General features: G+C 53.5%; 1 protein-coding gene across 2 annotated transcripts; it reads left to right on the top strand.

Annotated features, from left to right (window-relative positions):
• The first annotated feature begins 4516 nt into the window (after positions 1-4516).
• On the top strand, positions 4517-19925 carry LOC122372346 (zinc finger protein 708-like). Of its 2 annotated transcripts, none has more exons than XM_043349446.1 (7): positions 4517-4646; positions 8727-8929; positions 9126-9328; positions 15342-15508; positions 15879-16090; positions 16747-16806; positions 17142-19925. In XM_043349446.1, the coding sequence occupies exons 2-7, from the start codon at positions 8753-8755 to the stop codon at positions 18564-18566; spliced, it is 2244 nt and encodes a 747-aa protein (XP_043205381.1). In that variant the 5' UTR covers positions 4517-4646; positions 8727-8752; the 3' UTR covers positions 18567-19925. The 2 variants fall into 2 exon arrangements, with proteins under 2 accessions (XP_043205381.1, XP_043205380.1); XM_043349445.1 differs by having other exon boundaries at positions 4552-4646; positions 15876-16090.
• Positions 19926-20186: the final 261 nt, after the last annotated feature.

Below are 20186 nucleotides of genomic sequence, written 5' to 3' on the forward strand. Positions count from 1 at the left end.
CTTTTAGGAGCATGCAAAATAAGTAGGGGAAGTTGGGGGAACGCCGAAGACTTTTTTCTGACGCCCGTAGCACGCAAGGTAGACAACATAAGCTATTCTTGTTGGCGTCATTCGAGAGGCCAGTCTTTTGCCTTTCAAACATACCAGGCGCATTTGATGAATTCGCATACCGTTAAGCGCACAAACTAAAAATATCAAAGAAGTGACTTTTTCGGCGTTGCCCTGGACTGCGGGGAAAGCCGAAAATGGGAGAAATGATCTACGGGGAATGCCGACATTGATGTTTTGCCATTTTATCTCAAACTTTATCCAGAATTAATCAAAGCTGACACGCGTTTTAAGAGCTTGAGGACGCGGTGCACACTGGAAGTTATAATTGTGTGATATAATAAGAACATGCCAGGTAAATCATTCCTTATAGGTAACAGGCCGTTGTGTCGGTTGAAAGTGTAATTTGTGTGACTAAAAATACGCGTTGCTATTCTACAGCAGTAAAGTCCACGTAGCGTGCTTTTAACACGTGCGTAATCGCACGTTTTCGGCATTACCCCAGCCTGCCATACTTTCATTTGCAGGCCCATAACTTTTCAACGTGCTGTATACAGGGGCGCACCCAGGATTTTCCAGGGGAGGGGGCCCGGGCTCAAAGGGGCCTCCGTGTTCCGCTTGCCAGGGGGCCTTTTCTCTATCGAGGGGGCCTCCAAATGGCTTACTTTTTGACGGCCTCTGTATGTTTGGTGACGTTCTTAGCGTTATTAGTAAAGCTTAACCCTCACCCTGGCAGGGGGGTCGATGCGACCCCCCCCCTAAGGTTTTTCAAAGATAGCGTAAAATTGGCGGCGCGCAACGCCGCTAAATTTGGCACAACCTATGGGGCAACCTTTTTTCATGTGATCTGCAAATTTCAGGTCCGGTCGACCTTGGGTCAGGCCACCATGTCAGAAAAACGGGTACAAGGTTATGGTCAAATTTAATTTTTTATGTACCTGTCCAACGCACAGTTTTGGACTGATTTCCTTCAAACTTTCAGGATGTGCTAAGTTCACCGAGCTGTATAATATGTAGTTCGTTTTTTATGTCACTGACCTGAGGTCAGTTAGGGGTCATTACGTCGTAATGTTAAGCCTATGGGAAAATATTCAAATAACTCCTATTCGGAAAATATAGAGATGTCCGCTTCGTTGTATCCCTTTTGTTCTTTGATACCACAGTACTTAACATAATGTCACTCGGTGTTTCTTTGTTTGGTGTACTTATCTAAGGTTCAGGTCAAATGAGGTCAACTCAGGTCAAATGACGTTTGTGCCGATAACTTGTCACATAATAGAACAGGTTTCAAAATGGTATCATTCTGTTCCTCTTGAACAGCTGAGTCGAATGATATGCAACATTAAGCATTTCAACCATTCCTAAGACTTAAGTTTTACTTAAGTTGTGCACTTAAGTAGGTACACTTTAATACCTACACTTTTAAGTACACTTAAGCAAACAAAAAAAGTATATCATTCGACACGCCTTGACGTGCTGAGTTCGCTGGTGCTTTTGTTTTGCTCTATCTTAACCCGCGCCGGGCCGGGGGGTGTTTGAACACCCCCCCCCCCCCGGCGGCTTTTCGCAGCTCCGCGCCGCCGTTTTTAACACACCTGTTCGTGCATCTTTTCCGCACATGCTGTGAAAATTTCAGACCCAGGTCTCTCAAGGTCAGGTCAGAAACAAATTAGAATGTTCGTCATGGCTACACCGACCGCACGATTGCCTTGAAACTTTCAGCGATTGATGAGAGTAACAGTGTATCTCGTGTATCCTATAAAAGCGTGTATAAAAACCTATTAAACGTGTATCTCGGAATTTCGATATCGGTGACCTAAGGTCAGGTCAATTTTGCGGCCTCTCTATTATAATTCAATGGGAGAAAATTGAAAGGCGTCTGTTTTGCACGAACGCCATTCTAGACACTCTCAAACATCGGGATGTAGGTAAAATGGACACACTGAACCCGAAAATTGCACCTGTGACCCGGAGTGTGACCCCTCGTTCTGAGATGTCCCCGAGGTCATCTCAGGTCACGAATAGTATCTAACAGTTTTTTGCTAATAACTTCTGATAGAGGCATGATAGAGCGATGAAAACGCCTTAGATGTGTTCGGCTCGACGATGCGGATCGACTGATATGCAACATGACCTTTTCCGGTCAGGTCCTGAGGTCAAATTTTTAAGTTGACTTTTCAAGGTCAACTTATAGTTCATTCGACGCGTTTTGACAAGAGGAACACGATTCTGGCAAAAGTAATGTCGTGGCTTTTTTGAGTCAGAAGTTATTGCCGAAAAACACTGTTCGTAAAAAACGGCTATTTTTGGAGTTTTTGCCCTCTGGAGGTTAAACCGTTGACCTGAGGTCAAATCTGAGGACATATTGGCGAAAGAGCGTCAAAAGAGCTATCGAATGCGCTTTTCCGCGGCGCTGTAGCTCTATCGGTTCCCGAGTTAGCCGTTGGCAGTTTCCAAAATGTTGAAATAGCCAACATTTTACCTTTGGTGACCTCTGGTAACCTGACCTTTGACCTGACCCAAAAAATGACTGAAGTGTTTTCGTACTTATTTTGGACGCTCTTTTGAATGCCGCTTACCGCGTGTCGCTACGTGACCCAGGAGCCGAGTTAGAAGGGGGGTTTTCAGACACCCCCCCCGGCCCGGCGCGGAAGTCGCGGAGCACCTGCCCGGCGCGGGTTAATTAGATCAAAAGTTATCAGCGAAAACTTTTGACCTGTTTTAGCAAATTTTTTACAATTATACCTCCCAAAAACCCCTAAATATTGACCTAGAGCAACCAAATTTTCACAGGGACGAGGGTTTTAAGAGGGCCACCTACCTACCAAATTTGGTATTTCTAGGTGCCATAGGATCCAATCGCGAGGGGGGTCGCATCGACCCCCCCCCCCTCTGCCAGGCCGCGTTATGAAAAATGCCCTGCCAGGGCGAGGCGCTGCCCGGATAGGACCTCTTGTGAAGAGGGGCCTCCTATCCAGAGATGGCCTCTTTCCCAGAGACGGTCTCCTTCCAGAGGGGATCCAGAGAGAGTCCTGCCAGAAGGGGCCTCTTGTGCAGAGGGAGCCTTCCATCAGGAGAGGGCATAAAGGGTCTCGTTCAAGAGGCCAGAGGGGCCTCCTGACTCCTGCCCAGAAAGGGCCCCTGTGCAGAGGAAGCCTCGGGGTCTCCTGCCCATAAAGGAGCTCCTGCCAGATGGGGCCTCCTGGCTCCTGCCTAGATAGGGCCCTCTGTGCAGAAGGGAGCGTCCCATCCAGAAGGGGCCTCCTAAGCATAAAAGGTCCTCTGCCAAAGGGGACTCCTGCCCATAAAGGGTCTCCTGCCAGAGGGGGCCTCCTGGCTCCTGCCCACAAAGGGCCTCCTGTGCAGAGGGAGTCTCGGGGCCTCCTGCCCATATAGGATCTCCTGCCAGAGGGGGCCTCCTGGCTCCTACCCAGATAGGACATTTTGTGCAGAGGGGGCCTCCTGACTGCTGCCAAGATATGTCCTCTTATGCAGAGAGAGACTCCCATCCAGAGAGGGCCTCCTGCCCAGAAAGGGTCTCCTGCAAGAGGCCAGAGGGCCCCCCTGACTCCGGCCCAGAAAGGGCCCCTAAGTAGAGGAAACCTCGGGGCCTCCTGCCCAGTATAAGATTTCCTGCCAGAGGGGGCCTCCTGCCCAGTATAAGATTTCCTGCCAGAGGGGGCCTCCTGGCTCCCACCCAGATAGGGCCATCTGTGCAGAAGGGAGCCTCCCATGCAGAAGGGGCCTACTAAGCAGAAAAGGTGTCCTGCCAGAGGGGCCTCCTGCCTATAAAGGCTTTCCTGCCAGAGGGGGCCTCCTGCTCCTGTCCAGAAAGGGCCTCCTGTGAAGAGCGAGCCTCGGGGGCCTCCTGCTCATGAATGATCTCCTGCCAGAGGGGGCCTCTTGATTCCTGCCCAGATAGGGCCTCTTGTGAGAGGTGCCTCAAATCCAGAAGGGGCCTCCTGTGCATAAAAGGTCCCCTGCCAGACGGGGCCTCCTGCCCATCAAGGGTCGCTTACCAGAGGGGGCCTCCTGTGCAGAGGGAGCCTCGGGGGCCTCCTGCCCATGAAGGATCTCCTGCCAGAGGGGGCCTCTTGATTCCTGCCCAGATAGGGCCTCCTGTGAGAAGGTGCCTCACATCCAGAAGGGGCCTCCTGCCCATCAAGGGTCGCCTACCAGAGGGGGCCTCCTGGCCTCTGCCCAGATAGTGCATCTTGTGCAGAATTATAGTAGGTTAGGCAGGAAAGTCAAGTGTAAAAGTACCCTAAGCGGTGCTCAGGGGGCCTCCTAATTATGACCGAGCGGGGGGGGCCCGGGCCCCAAGGCCCCCCCCCCCTTGGGTGCGCCACTGCCTAATACCTATCTATCAACGACTCCTTGCATTTCTAAAAACATTCTTTGCAGCGTTTTTATCAGCTGTTTAAAGTAGCGTAGCTATTATGGCGCATCTGTTTCGAAATCCTTGATCGCTTGGTTTGTTTGCTGTTGTTGCTGCTGTTGTTGGAGAAATTGAGAGAGGGGTTGAGTGCAAGGTTCTGACATTATATCGTTTTTACGTGGTTTTTACATGCATTATTTGGTGATTGTTCTTTAAACAAGTGAGTTATCAGCGCATATTTTTATATGATTCGTATCATATTCATCAACCTACAAGCCATGATGAATAGGAAAAAGCAGGGTGGACGCGGTGGACGTTCGGGGGAGGTGGTAATTAGAGGGCACGTATTTTGAGACAGCAACACAAATTGTGGCACTTTTTAATAATAGTATTTCAAATTCTTGTAGGTGGTAATTTATTAGATTTTGTACTCTGTTGGCTATAGTTTTTTAACACGTATTAATATTTTGTGGGCATTTCAGTTCAGTTGGGCAAACTAGGCTTCTGGAATCAAAATATGGAGGCATCAATATTTGATTCTGGTGGGAGGAGCCATGACCAAATATGGGCATGGAATCAATTTTTTGATTCATTTGGGTACGCTCTTGACTTCAAATGTATTGTTACAGTTGAAAAAAGGCCCATGATTGTGAGATTTTTCTTAAAATAGGTAGAAAAATGTGGTAGGCAGGGCTGCAGAGTCGATGGATTTTCAGCGACTCTGACTCCGACTCTGACTCCGGCTTTCAAAAACCAGCTCAGACTTCGACTCTGACTCCGGGCAAAATTGTTGATTCTGACCGACTCCAACTCCCGACTCAGACTCCACAGACCTAGCAGGGCTGTGGAGTCGACAGATTTTCGGTGACTGACTCCGACTCCAGCTCGGGTTTCTAAAATCGACTCCGACTCCGACTCCAGTCACAACTGTCGACTCCGACCGACTCCGACTCCGCAGCCCTGGTGGTAGGTACCTATGCAAAAAGTGTTACCTCTAAACAAAGAAATTGTCACTTTGGCGTTGAGAATGGGAAAAAGACATTCTCACTACCCTTTCACTGTCCATCACGTAAAAGCTGTTTTGGGAAAATCACACTGTATGTTGTCTTTGTATCATGAATTGCATACTTAGCAAGAAGTATTTGTTTAAAATAGCAAAATTGAATTTCTAAGCCCCTAATTTTCATTGTTGAAGTGTTTTTATACTTATTATATGGTTTTTACCTGTTGTGTCAACTTTTGTATTCTTGACATTTAAAAATTGTGAATTTTATCAAATTCAGAGAAGGTTAAGTACAACCACCCTATAGGTATCTGTTGTGGTGCTGAGGATACCACTAAATGAGAATGATAGCAAGATAAATGCTGTATTCTTGCAAGCCATTGTTGCCTATCTGTTAACATTACCTGTGAATCAAAATAATGATTAGCCAGCTGAGCTGAAATCAATATTTTGATTATCTGTTCAAACTTCAAAGTGAATCAAATCATTGATTGCCTTTCACTACCCTTTAGAATTCAGATTATTATGATTAAAGCAATATTTTTGCGGTCAGTAGCAGGGGCGGTTCTCCCATATAGGCAAGGTAGGCAGTGCCTACGTCATTTGTCGTCTCCCCTGTGTCTACACCCTCACTAGACTGTGGCTTTTGATTGTTTGATTGCTTTTGTTAAAGATCTTTTTCTTTTCGTTTTTCAAAATGGGTTGAAACGAAAGAGAATTGCCTAAACTTTTCAAAAAATGTCAAACAAAGATCGTGTTATAACAACAACTTGACAAAATCCTTTGCCTAATTGTGCCTACCTCGTCCTACTAGATTATCGACTATTGCCATGTTGAGGCTATTGAGCCTTTTGGTAGAAAAAGTTTAGATGGTCGGCACATCGACTAGGTGCTACCTTCTAACTTTCAAACTTAACTTTTTATTAAGTTCATTTATCATAAAATAAAACACATTTAACGTTATCAATTTTTATCATTAGTTTAGGGTACCTAGCGTTGTTATGTCTGTTGTGTTATTCTATTGTTTGTTAAAAATTATATTGGACGAATTAGACTCCTACTGGGAGACTAGCTTGCCTCTGGCGGCAGACGTGTAAGCTCTAGTTAAGTTAATGGTTTTTGTAGATGACGCTGCTGTCGCTGCTTGACGCATCCTGACTGAGCAATAAGGCTGTCTTTTCCCCCCTAGTTTACCTATTCCGTATTCAGCTTTTCTGCCTTACCTACCAAGTGCCTACCTACTTTCAATAGGTCAGTGCCGCCCCTGGTCAGTAGAGAGTTCCAACATTTCTGTTGAACATTAGGCATGTTCCTTCTCAAAACACTGGCTTATTTTTGATTGGTGATTTAGAAGTGGTCTACACTCATGCCGAAATATGGTCATGAAGAATCAATTTTTTGATGCCTCTCTTTTTTGATTCCAGAAGCCTAGTTTGCCCAACTGATTTCAGGGACGCACACTGCTGTGCAAGGCCCTAAATCTGCTGTGATTGCGAAATACGCCCCGCGGCCACCTCTCCCAAATGGTCACCAAAAACAGTTGTTGATACTTGATCCTGCTTCCTCAATTCAATCTTTCAAAACATTGGGAACTTGCAAGCTGCAACATTCTATTTCTAGAAGTATATAAAATCATAGAACACCTATGAATGTGATAAGTGCTCAGTCTCCAGTAATGCATAAATCATATATTATGATTTATGCATTCCTCTATCTTGACATATACCCATATTTTAAGTTCTTGTAGGCGGTCCCGGGCGGTGGACTGCTTTAAAAATAGGGAAACGATTTAAAACTACACTGGGCTTTACAATATCAAATCAAACCCTTTCCCAACAATATTGATTACGGAGCGAGCGAAGCGAGCGGAGTCTTTCCTTAGATTAACGGAAATTTCTGAGTATGAGCGGCCGGCCGGCCGGCCGGCCGGCCGTGCGGACGCTTTTGCGAGGCTTATATCTCAGCAACCACTTGACCGATTTACACGCGGTAATTTTTGTAGGGTAGCTTCATTCCTTCTACCAAGTATTGGACTATTCCCGATGCATGTGGGTGACCCCTTATGCACGTGCCACGTGCAAAACGAAGAGGTGTCAGTTTTGTAATTGTTGCAATATCTCGGTAACTACTTGGCCGATTGCGCTGAAAGTTGGCATGTAGGTAGGCACCCACTAGGCACTGCATATCCATGTGCCAGAGTTGGGGTGCTGCTGCACGTGCGCACGTGCAGGGGTCGTTTCCAGATCTCGAGAACGGCTGGACCCATGGCGCTCAAATTTGGTACACGGTTAGGGACCAGTTAGTAGGGTGCCGTGCACAAGTCAGTTGGGACCCATTTTGCACGTGCGCACGTGCAGGGTGCCGCTCCCAGATCTCGAGAACGGCTGGGCCGATTGTGCTCAAATTTGGCACATCGCTAGAGACCAGTTAGTAGGGTGCCGTGCACAATTCAGTTGGAGGTACCCCCTCGAAATTTCGCACGTGCAAGACTCACCCCCTCGCTCGCTCCGTTAGTCGCCCCAAAAGGCGCTATACTGGTACAATTATCAGGCAGTTTACTTCACAATCGATTTATATATTTTTAGCGTAATTTAACGGTTCTTCTTGTTTTGAATAATGCCTACATAGTAGCGTTTCCATATTTGGGTTTTTTGTTCCCAAATATGAGAACGAAAATGCGTTCTCAAAATGGGCACGCTTGACCAATGCGCCTACTGAATTGACAAAAGAAGTGGCAATGCGCCTTGTTAACAACTGGATGCATTGACCAGCTTGCCAGCTGGCGACGCACAATAGCCATTAATATACAGATATAAGCACGGTACTAGATGGACATAAACATGTAAAATGGCACTAAAAGAGAAATTAATAGATGTACGGCCCCAGAAGTGTAAATGCTTTTCATAGGCAACACCTGTTCTGATTGCAGGGGTAAACACCTCCCCCACCCCAGCAGGGTGTGGGAACCCAGGACCCCCAGTGGTCAGTGGGATGCAGGCTATGCAGTTATTTTTTTTTTGCAATTTTTACACAGCAATAAGGAGATATAATTTTTTTTTTTAAAGACGATGACAGCTCTCCAGCAATGTCTGATGATTTTAACCATTTCTGATTCAGATTCATTTATTAGCAAGTCCACAGCACGATGGCTTCTTATCATTGGTGACCGCCGCGCTCCACCAGCCAGCCGGACCCGGGCCGGTGTGGTGGTCGGTGATGGTCTCCGCCGCCCCTGTTGGCCTTTGTGACGTCGTGATCCTCCATCCCCCTGTCTAACCGTCCGTGACGTACCCACAGCCCACCGGACCGGCGGGCGGCCGGCCATGATGTCCGGGGAGTCGTACCAGGTGGTGGGGACGGCCAGCCTTGCCGAGCTGGAGGCCGCTCAGGTGGTGGTCTCCGCCCCGCCCGGCGCCGCCCCGCTCCACTACATCACCGACTCGACACACCCAGCGGACGCCGCCGCTACTCAGTGGTTCGTCGTCGAGGAGTGCTCGCAGGTCAGCCAGCAGTGTCGCTTTGGGATTTATTAGTTTGTGTTTCTTCTGACAATTTCAAATGCTGCTGTCAGTTTTATCCCAATCCTGGTGTATAACTTATGTTTGTGAAATGTTAGGGTTTGCAGTGACCCCAGTCCAGTACGCCCGGTGGCTGCTCCCACCCGTGTACTCCCTGTGACGGGCGCTGCTCGCTCAGGTGCTGACGCCAGCCGAGTCGGACTCAGCCGGCCGCCTGCAGCCCCCGCTGGCCACTCCGTCGTCGGGCGGCGAGCGGTGTCTGGTGTGCCGGGCCGCCCTGGCCGCCGGCTGGCCGGTGCAGACGTGTGTCACCAAGCACGGCCGTATCGGCTACCTGACCCTGCTGCTGGACATCCTGGTGCCGGACGGCGAGGTGGCCAGGTGAGGGGAGACGGGACGGACAGTGGTTAGTGGGGTAATATGGCGAGGCGAGACGGGACGGACTTTGGTTAGTGGGGTAATATGGCGAGGGGAGACGGGACGGACTTTGGTTAGTGGGGTAATATGGCGAGGGGAGACGGGACGGACTTTGGTTAGTGGGGTAATATGGCGAGGAGAGACGGGACGGACTTTGGTGTTAGTGGGGTAATATGGCGAGGGGAGACGGGAGAGACTGCGGTCAGTGGGGTGGCCTGGTTAGGGGAGGCTGTGGGGGGGGGGGGGAGTAGTCAGTGGGGCGGTCTGGTAAGGGAGATTCAGGGAGATGTTATGGTTTTACATTTAAGTCTACGTTAATAATGGTTCGATAGCAAATTAATTATCGTCGCGATTCCGCCGCCCCAGACGCACACGCGCACTCCCGATGTGAACTGTATTGAGTCCGGCTGACGACTGCACAACAATACTCTTTACTCAAGGACGCCGGAAGCTGCCGGGCGGCACAGCCTACCATCAGGCGCCGCGGCGGCTGGCAACAGCTGTCAGCTGACTGCGCCGGCATAGCTCGTGCCGGCTCAGTAGCACGCATCACAACACCTCCCCCCAGACGTGGGGGAGACAACACGTCTCAAGAACAAAAACGGTGCCTCCGACGAACACAAACGCACCAACGCGTGTCAGCGCACGATGGCTACACGAACTCGTACACTGGGTCCGACCAAGTCACAGTCAGCCTCTTAGGCTGTCGACGAAGTCGTTTGCTGCGCCTCACAGAGGCGTCAGGCGCGGGGGTCGCTCCACCAGGGCGGCTGCGGGGGACTTTGTCAGCGGCTGGGGTCCCGCTGTCGGCGGTCCTGGTTCGGGAGCTGGCCCGGCCGCTGTTGCCGTCTTCGGTGATGGCGTCTCGGCTGCCATCGGGTGACGTGGTCACCATCGGCCGCAGCGGGCGGAGGTATCGTCGATTCCGCCAGTAGGTGCGGCCGCTTGGCAGGCGAGCGAGGTAGTCTCGGCGGCTGCCGATGCCAACGACGACGCCTGTCCGGTCCCACAAACCAGTCTTCGGATCTTGCAGGAGAACCTGTTGACCGATGCGCAGAGGTCTCAGCGAGCGGGCGCTCGCGTCGTAGCGCTCTGCGGTCTGGGACTTCAGAGCGGCTGCTCTCTCATCACACTCCTCCGCCGCGCGCTGCCACACCTCGGCAAACGCTCGGTGGTGAGCTGGCACGGTAGAGCGCAGCGGGTGACCGTACAGAATCTGGGCCGGAGAGCGGCCATCGGCCCGAGGCGCGTTCCGCAGCTCCAAGGGGCCGTGCGCGAACGCGTCATTGTCCAGGTTGCCTCGGTCGCTGATCTTCTGCACGAGCCTCTTCACTGCCTTCACTGCAGATTCCGCATGCCCATTTGACTGAGGAAAATGCGGAGTGGAGATCTCGTGGGTCACTCCCCACCGTCGCAGAAAATCGCGGGTGTGACGGGCTGCGAACTGCGGCCCTCCGTCCGTTCGCAGAGTCTGGGGTGCCCCAGTGGCCGCGAAGGCGACCCTCAGGCTGGACACCAGGTCCTTCGCCGACGTCTCTCCAGAGCAGTGGAAGACGAACGGCCATCCAGAGAGGCGGTCTACGTGTACGAGATACGTTCGACCAGCCCACGAAAAATAGTCCGCTGAGACGGCCTCGAAGACTCGAGTCGGCACCGCCTCGGAGACTAGCGGTTCCTTTTGCTGGCTTGGGAGATAGATCTGGCAGGACTTGCACGCTCTGACGAAGTTGGCGATGTCCTGGTCAAGCCCGGGCCAGTAGACAACTTGTCTAGCCCGACGCTTGGTGCGCTCCACACCTTGATGGCTGGCGTGAAGCCGCTCGAGCGTCTCCCGACGCAGACTCTGAGGAATCAGGAGTCGCTGCCCGCATACCAACAGGCTGCCGTCCACGGCGAGACGGTCTCTAGCTGTCCAGTAGGGCCGCAGCGTCGGCTCCAGCTGCGACTTGTGGTCTGGAAAGCCAGCCAAGACCACGTCTCGGAGGGCGCTGAGCTCTGCATCACGCTCAGACGCCGCCCGGACCCTCTGCAGAGTAGCGTCCGGGAACAGTGAGTCGTCCTCGGTCGGATCAGCCGTGGTGATCCTGGCGATCAGGCTTGCGATCTGGTGGGCTTCCTCCTTCTCCGCCTCTTCGTCGTCTGGAGTCGGAGTATCCACCGGTGCCCGGGAGAGCGCATCCGGGATCGCGTGCAGTTTCCCTTGCCGCCACACAGCGACGAAGTTGAACGGCGTGAGACGTTGCCGTAGCCGTTGCAGTCGCGGGTTGTCGATGTCGATGAGGCTCTTGGAGTTCAGCACTGGAACGAGCGGTCGGTGGTCTGTGACCACCTCGAACTGCTGCATGCCCGAGAGGTACATGCTGCACTTCCGACAAGCCCATGCAACTGCCAGCATCTCAATCTCGCAGACGGCGTAGCGGGATTCCACATCGGTCAGGAAACGAGACCCACACTGGATCAGTTTCCATCGTCCATCTGCATCCTGTTGCCGCAGACAGAAACCCAGCCCTCGTAGGCGAGCTGCGTCGGTCTCCAGGACTATCCGGCGCCGCGGGTCAAAGAAGTCGAGGACTGGTGGCGAGACCAGCGCCTTCTTCACATCACTGAAGGCTTTGGAGTGCAGCGGCGTCCACACCCACTCGTTCTTCGGTCGCAGGAGGTGTCTCAGAGGCTCGGCGGCGGCCGAGACGTCTGGTGAGAAGTCACCCAGCTGGTTCACGAGACCGAGAAACGATCTGAGGTCCGTGAGACACGCCGGCTGCGGAAACTCCGCGATGGCTCGCACCTTCTTGTTGTCTGCGGTGTAGCCTGTCTGGTCAATCTTGAATCCACAGAACTCCACCTCATTCCCGGCGAAGGAACACTTGTCTGGGTTCAGTGTCATCCCGTGGTCATCGCATCTCTGCAGGATGTTCCATACGTGCTCCAGGTGAGCTGAGTAGCTCGAGTCGTACGCCAGAATATCGTCTACGACTTTGCATGTCTGAGGGATGTCACCGAGAGCAGCGTCGCCTCTTCGGTTGTACTCGTCTCCTGACGAGACCAGACCCATGACGGCACGTTTGTAGCGGAAACGGCCCCATGGCGTGATGAAACACGTTTTGTCCTGGTCCTCCTCGCGGATGGGGATCTGGTGGTAGCCAGACTTGCTATCCAGCTTCGTGTAGAAGTTTGCACCGCTGCCGATCGAGGCCACAGCGTCGTGCGGCGACCTGACTGGGTACGCTGGCCTCTTGACGAATCGGTTCAGCTTGGTGAGGTCGACCGTCAGACGGCAGCCAGAGACCGTGCCGTCCGGCGACCGCTTCGCCACCGGCACGATGGGGTGGCACCACTCGGTCGGATGCTCCACCGGCTCGATCACGTCACTCTCCAGCAGCTCATCCAGCTGGCGCCGAATGTCGTCACGCCAGCAGAACGGTACACTGCGAGCTGTGGAGACGGCAACTGGTGTGGCGTCTTCAGTCAACTCGATGGCCATTGAGCCTCCGGACATCTTGCGCAGCTTCGAGGTGACGTCAAACACTCGTGGGAAGGCTTCCTTCATCGCTGAGAAGTGCTTCCGTCGTTCTTCAGCCGATGGCACACCTTTGCTTGCATCCCACGTCGGCTTCAGCGGGTGCACCTTCTGCGCCTTCCCGGCGTCTTCAAGTGCAGGAGCAGATCCTCGTTTGACCACTCTGCGGGGTATCTTGCTCTTCCCTGGCATGGTCTTCAGGGAGCAGACTGCTGGAGCTGGTCTGGAGGTCTCCTCCTCGTCTGAGATGGCAGAACGGATCTGCTGTGGGAACTCCTTGTGCAGTATTCCCAGTCGAACAGCGTCGTGCCACGACAGCAGCGAGCTGTGCAGCTTCTTCACCACAGAGACGGCTATCGTCCTCTTGATGCTTCCCAGCTGCAGTGCGACTTGGCACGCTCCCAGGCAGGGAAGTTCTCGTCCGTCCGCTGCGAACATGCTTCCAGAGGGCGGCGTCAGCTTCTTGACGTTGATGCCCATCTGCTTCGCTGCCTCCAGAGAGATAACAGACACCTCAGCGCCTGTATCTGGCGTCCATGTCGTTTGCTGCCTGCGACCGTCACTCCGATGCAGCAGAATCTGGATCTGCGGAGCACGCGTCGTGTGCAGGCCTTGGATCATGCAGTCTCGGTGCTGCTGGTCCACTGTCTGTCTGGCAGGTGCAGATGCCGCTCGCGCCTTCATTGTGACGAGCGACACACGTCTGCCTCCATCGGACCTCCGCTGGGTCCGGTCTGTGCTCGCCGCCGGAGCGCGCCAGCGACTGGCGCTGCGACCGCGGCAGACAGACGCGAAGTGGCCTACCTTGCCACAGGCGCGGCAGGTCCTCTTGACGGCCCTGCAGTCGCCGGCGCTACGGTGAACTTCACCACCGCAGCGGGGGCACGTCTTCTCTGTCGACCGGTCTCTCGGGCGACCGCGGCTGCGCTGGTACTGAGAGACCCTCGCCAGGGTCGAGCCAGCTGGTTCACGGATGGCTGAGCTGTTGGAGGCGGCATTCTCTGACGCTCGGGCGATATCCACTGCCTTCTGAAGCGTGAGATCCGGCTCTTCCAACATTCTGCGGCGTGCTTCCTCGTCTCGCGTGCCGACAACGACTCGATCTCTGAACCTGTTGTCCTGGCAGTGGTAACAGAAATCACAGAACGATGCAATCTCTTTCAATCCACAGAGAAAATCGTCCACTGTTTCGCCCGCTTCCTGTACTCGCATGTAAAAATCTCTCCGATCAATGATGACGTTACGCTGGCGGCGCAGATGCGTCTGCATCGCCGTGATGATGGTGTTCATGTCAGCGTCTTCGGGGATCGGCAGGCCGTACCTGACCACCCTGGTCCAATCGTCATCAAGCAGAGCGAGTAGGGCTGCCTTCTGCTCGGGCTGGGCTAGCCTGTTGACGCCAGTCAGCAGACTGTAGCCGTGAAATTTCTGTCGCCAGGATTCAAACTCCTTCAGCGACGCCGATGACGACAACTGTGGAGCGGGAGTTGCTGATGCCGGCAGTCTGGGCGGTAGATTGACGGCTGCGTTCGTATCGGCTGGGGTGGCCGCTGCAGTAGCCGCCGCGGCTGCAGCGCCGGCCCCTGCCGCCGGCCCGGCCCAAATCCGTTCCATTACGGCCACCATACGCTCCTCCCGCTGCTGGCTTTGCCGCTGAGCTTCTTGAGCCAGCTCCAGTTGCTGGGCGAGGAGTTGGGTGAGGGCTCCCAGGTCTATCGGCTTGCCTTCCTCCGTCATTGTGAGAAACGCGCGCGAAAACCGACGAAAAAATGCTATATTTAATGATAAAAGGTAAATTATACCGATCGCGCCATGTTATGGTTTTACATTTAAGTCTACGTTAATAATGGTTCGATAGCAAATTAATTATCGTCGCGATTCCGCCGCCCCAGACGCACACGCGCACTCCCGATGTGAACTGTATTGAGTCCGGCTGACGACTGCACAACAATACTCTTTACTCAAGGACGCCGGAAGCTGCCGGGCGGCACAGCCTACCATCAGGCGCCGGCCGGCGCCGCGGCGGCTGGCAACAGCTGTCAGCTGACTGCGCCGGCATAGCTCGTGCCGGCTCAGTAGCACGCATCACAACAGGAGACTGACGGAAGATATGGAGTGGTTTTGTGAGAGGGTGGTTTGGCGAGGATGGCTGGGGAGACTGGAAGTGGTTTGGTAAGGGGGAGAGGGTGGTTTGGCGCGGAGGGCGGGGAGACTGCAGTGGTCTGTCGGGGTGATATCGGCAGGTTAGGTGAGATATCGACACGGGTGGTCAACACGGGACGACATCCTGCTGTATAGAGTTGTTCTCTGCGGCACGCTGCGGCACGTGATTGGCTCCCGTGTGTACCGGTGTGAACGCCGAGATCCCTGCAGGCTGTTCACACCATGTCCATTCATAGTTCTCCCTCTACTGACCCCATCACCGACCCCCCTGCTGACCTCGTGTGCCGCTGCCGCCAGCCTGGCCGCCTGCGGGGACCACGTGTGTGACGCCTGCGCCGCCCTGCTCGATGCTGTCGACGAGTACAGCCACAAGCTGCGCGGAGCCGAGCAGCGCATCAGGGACAAGTACAAACTGGGGGCACTGACGGAGGACGTGGGCCACCGCACACCGGCCGGAGCTGCAGGTGAGGCAGGAATCGCGGGGATGTAAGGCGGGAGTCAAAGGAAGGACGTAAGGCGAGAACCACGGGGAGGAGAGGCGGGAATCACGGGGAGGGGCTAGGCAGGAATCACTGCTACGGGAGGCGAGGCCTAAAGAAGCTAAGCTTCAAGGAAAACCGACCGTACAAACTAAATCATAAAAGGATAACAGCTGTACCGCTTTTTTGTACCATTTGGACGAACTCATTGATCCGGATTCATGTGTTATTTTTTGGTTGTGGACTGACGAAAAACAGTGTTGGAGAATAGATAAATCAATTTGCCTGCCCTCGCTCAGTTTTACTAGGTTCCATGTTTCACAAATAGAGTGTCGTGCCCTCCTCCTGCCAGCAGTGGCTGTGGAACTGGCAGATCAGAAGGCTCCGCCACCGCCGCCGGCGCCTCCAGACCAGCACCAGCAGCCGCACAATCCCCAGGAGCAGCATCAGGAGCAGACCCAGGAGCCGTCTCAGCTGCAGCAGCAACTGCAGGAGCAGCCTGAACAGCAAATACAACGGCAGAGCAGCTCGGGGGACCTCCCCACCAAGACAGACTTGCTGGAACAGGTATGGAGCAGCCGCTGTGACTCACCAAAACAGCGTGCTGTGCCCTAACGTGGCTGGTGATAGTGGGTGCCTCGTCTGCGTGCAGTGTTTCATTTTTCAGCGTTTTTGGTGGCAAATCACACCTAATGGGGAAAATATTTTCATCCCTGAAATATGAATGACCGACTTTACTTCATCTCTGAAAAGAGTTTCATGTATTCCCAACAGCCAGTTCACTTGTCACTTGACAGTTGATGCACCCACATCCTTTTGTTCCACACCCTGTCAAGATCCTGACATGAAATCCTGGTTTATCAGTTAGCATAAAAATTGGCATTACACCATTTTGCAAAAATACTGCATTTATTTACTGTCTTTTTTCTCATCCTAGGATTTTTTTTTTTATTCATCGGCACACCCAACCAATATCCAATTTTAGAACACTGTCTGCGTGTATCAGTGTCGCTGTATGCAGTCTGTAACTGTTCACCCAACTAGCCGCAGCAGCTGATATTCGTGTCACTTCGTGACGGCACTGTACTCTGTGTGTGACATATCTGACGGACTTTGCTGCACCTGTCCGTGCCACTGCCGCCTTTGTGTACCGTTCGTTTCCTCCCGCTCTGGCGGCGGCCCGATAACCCACTGAGGTGTTCCGGGGCTGTCCGTGCCCGCAGGCGATCCGTGAGGAGCGGGTGGACGATCCGGCCAGGGCCGAGACCGGAGACGCTGATCACGTGAGTCCCCAGTCGCACCGGAGCCGCTGCGGGGTTGGCCTGGAGCGCCGCTAGGACGTCTGCATGAAGTCAGGTGGCTGACTGCTACTCACCGAACGATTCAAAACGCTGTATGTTGTTTCGTTGTTTAATTCATTCACGGCCATCATGTTTGTTCATAGTATTTACGGTGTTAATCATGACATGTGCTGTCTCTCTGTACATCGGGCCGAACCTTCATGTGCCTGAGCACCGCTTAATTAAATACCTTAACTCGCATGGGTTCCTTGAGCCTTCGATTAGTTTGACGGTATATAATTCCCGGTGTCCGCCTAACCCCTCTCCCCCTTCCACAGCCTGCCGACGCGGAGGACGGTGCCGGCGGTCGGCGCACCCCGCTCCGCTGCCCGCACTGCTCTCGCCAAATGAGCTCGGCCGCGCAGCTGGCGGAGCACGCGGCGCAGTGCCGGCCGGCCGGGGAGGCCGCTGCCGCCGCGCCGGAGCGGCCGACCGGCGGCGGGGGCGCGCCGTTTGTCGGGCCGCGCCTCTCCTGCCACTGCGGGCAGAGTTTCGACTCGCCGGCCGAGATGGCGCAACACCAGAGCACCAGTCACACCGAGGCACGCTTCGTCTGCGAGCACTGCGGAGAGCAGTCGAAAAACCCCAAGGCGTTCGCGGAACACATGCGTCAGCACGGCGACACGCGTCCGTTCCGCTGCGACGTGTGCTCGAAGCGGTTCACCCTCCTCAGCTCGCTGCGCACCCACCAGCGACTGCACACGGGTGACAAGCCGTACCAGTGCGAGGTGTGCGGGCGCGCGTTCACGCAGCACACGTCCCTACAGAGCCACCGGCGCACACACACCAACCAGAGACCGTACACGTGCGAAGTGTGCCAGCGCGGCTTCAGGGAAATGCACTCGCTCAAGAAACACATGCTGATCCACTCGGGCGAGAAACCATTCCAGTGTGAGCTCTGTGAGATGCGGTTCCGTCAGAAGGGTGTCCTTCAGCGCCACATGCGGACACATACAGGGGAGCGGCCCTACCGCTGTGATCAGTGTGATAGCGCCTTTATAGACTCGAATGCCCTGAAGATGCACAAGATCCAGCACACGGGCCAGAAGCCGTTCTACTGCGAGCACTGCGGGAAGGGCTTCTCCGACGCATTCTGGTTCAACAAGCACCAGATGTACCACAGCGGAGAGCGGCCCTTCAAATGTGACCTCTGCCCCAAGGCGTTCACCGACGCCCGCATCCTGCGAACGCACAAGAAGCTGCACTCGGGCGAGCGGCCGTACATCTGCTACGTGTGTGGCGCCAGGTTCAGCAACTCGTCCCACCTGACGCGCCACAACAACATCCACACGGGCACGCGGCCGTTCGAGTGCGAGGTCTGCCGCCAGACATTCCGGGACAAGTCGACCCTGAAGCGGCACATGCGCACCCACAGCTGCCAGCGCGGCCTCAACTGTCCTGACTGCACGGGCTCGTTCCCGCGCAAGGACGCGCTGCAGGTGCACCGGCGTGTGTCGTGTACGGGCGCGGGGGCGGCTGGCGGCGGGGCGGCGCTGGCGCGCGGCCCCGACCCGCTGGCGCTGGCGGTCAGTGCCGCCGGGCCGCCCGGCTACACGGCCGACAAGGCGCCGCTGTACTCGCTGAAGGAGCTGCCGGCCAGCCAGGTGCTGCAGCTGCAGGGACTGGAGCAGCTGCAGCCGCCGACCCAGCCGCAGCAGCAGACGGAGCAGCAGCAGCCGCACCTGATGCAGACATACCAGTGATGCCGCGGCGGACGGCGGTACACACCCGTGCCTGCGACAAAATCGCCTCATTTTCATCATGAAGTTCACTAGTGCATCTATGCATTGAATGCGCAATTGTGCCCAAACTCATTCACCGTGAGTGTTCTGGAAGGATCATCCAGAGCAGTGAGGCCATCTTCATCATTTGAATGTTACGTAGTACGCGAATTATTTGTATGGCGTTTTGTGTGTGATTGTGTAACGGGTGAGCATTAAAATTTTGCACAAACTTTGTATGTCAATAGAACATTAATTGCCTGATGCCCGTGAAAACAACAACTACCAAGTGAAAGGTTGGGAAAAATACTTTCTGTTTATATGCAATATAAGCTGTTTTGCCCTGCCAATCGTGAACACGGAGCCAAAGAAGAAAGACGCGTTGTTAAAAGGGGTGGCGAAACTTCACGAAAAAAATCGTGAGCTCGGTAAACCGTTTACCGTAAGGAACTCCGTGGCCGGAAAACCAGGGATTTTATACATCGGGTCCTCTTCAGGAAGATCCTGAGCATGTTCGGTTCAACTAAAAAAACAAGTTTCCGTAGAAAATAATTGTGTGGCTTGCCGTCAGCGAAAGAGGTGTATTTTAGCCCTTCTTCTGTCAAAGCGGAGGTGCCCTGGGTGGTCAAATCTACCGAGAACAGCGCGTGACCAAGATGTTTGTCCTCTTCATGGAAGAAAAACATAGTGGAGACGAAATTATGTTCTGGCCGGAACTGGCATCGTGCCATTACGCTCGTGAGACGCAAGAGGTGCTCCATGAGAGCATACCGTCGATGCCGAAGGGTGACAGCCAGCCATGCTGCCCACTGAGTGCATACAGCTGAGACCCATGTGGAGCGTCAGTGGTCTATGATTAAGGCCAAAACATACGCAGGAGGCTGGAAAGCGACGGATGACACCCAGCTCATTAGGAAAATCTAGAAGGGCATCAGCTACACGGACCAAGAATTAGTGCACAAGATGATGAAGGGGGTACCACAGCGCGTGCAACACGCTGCACGTGCAGGAGCCAATACCTGCGTCCACTAAGCAGCATGTGAAAGCGGAGGTACAGATCTCCAGTCTATGAAAGTTGTACGCTAATCTGTTGAATATAATGTGATTTATAAACAAATGAATTTTGTGCAAAATTTTAGTGCTCACCCGTTATTTGGCGCGAGTTTTACAAACGCGTCATTGAGTGATCTGCAGCATCGTTGCTGCATGAATTGCATTGTCTGAATGTTAGGCAATTGTTGTTCCATTCGTGGAACTCTGTGCTTTGTGAACCCTATTGTATCAACCTATATTTTTTTTTACCGAACGATATTTTGTATAAATACGATGTTACAGCCAAGACTTTACGGGAGTGACGTGCTTTGTGACTACCAGACGGCAGAAACGAATGATGAATGACAAGCTAGGTGTCGAGAGGCCGGTACCCCTAGCTTGATCTGTGCCACAAACAAATGGCAATGCTCGCAAGTCGCAAATATGTAAACCCTCGGCGCCGATGACCTCTGAACCCCGCGTGTCCTAAAATTGCAAATCACATCACACATCACAAACATCTAAGCGTGGAGTTAGGAGAAGTCCCTATATGGCTTCCCACACATCTCA

Source organism: Amphibalanus amphitrite, unplaced genomic scaffold (genome assembly GCF_019059575.1).
Source record: "Amphibalanus amphitrite isolate SeventyFive unplaced genomic scaffold, NRLGWU_Aamphi_draft 001348F_arrow, whole genome shotgun sequence".
Classification (NCBI taxonomy): Eukaryota; Metazoa; Arthropoda; class Thecostraca; order Balanomorpha; family Balanidae; genus Amphibalanus; species Amphibalanus amphitrite.

Coding starts and splice junctions, on each gene's coding strand:
- LOC122372346 (XM_043349445.1), top strand. CDS start 8,753: ATGATGTCCGGGGAGTCGTACCAGGTGGTGGGGACGGCCAGCCTTGCC. Junction 8,930..9,125: donor TCGTCGAGGAGTGCTCGCAG/GTCAGCCAGCAG, acceptor CTGCTCGCTCAG/GTGCTGACGCCAGCCGAGTC. Junction 16,807..17,141: donor AGACCGGAGACGCTGATCAC/GTGAGTCCCCAG, acceptor CCCCTTCCACAG/CCTGCCGACGCGGAGGACGG.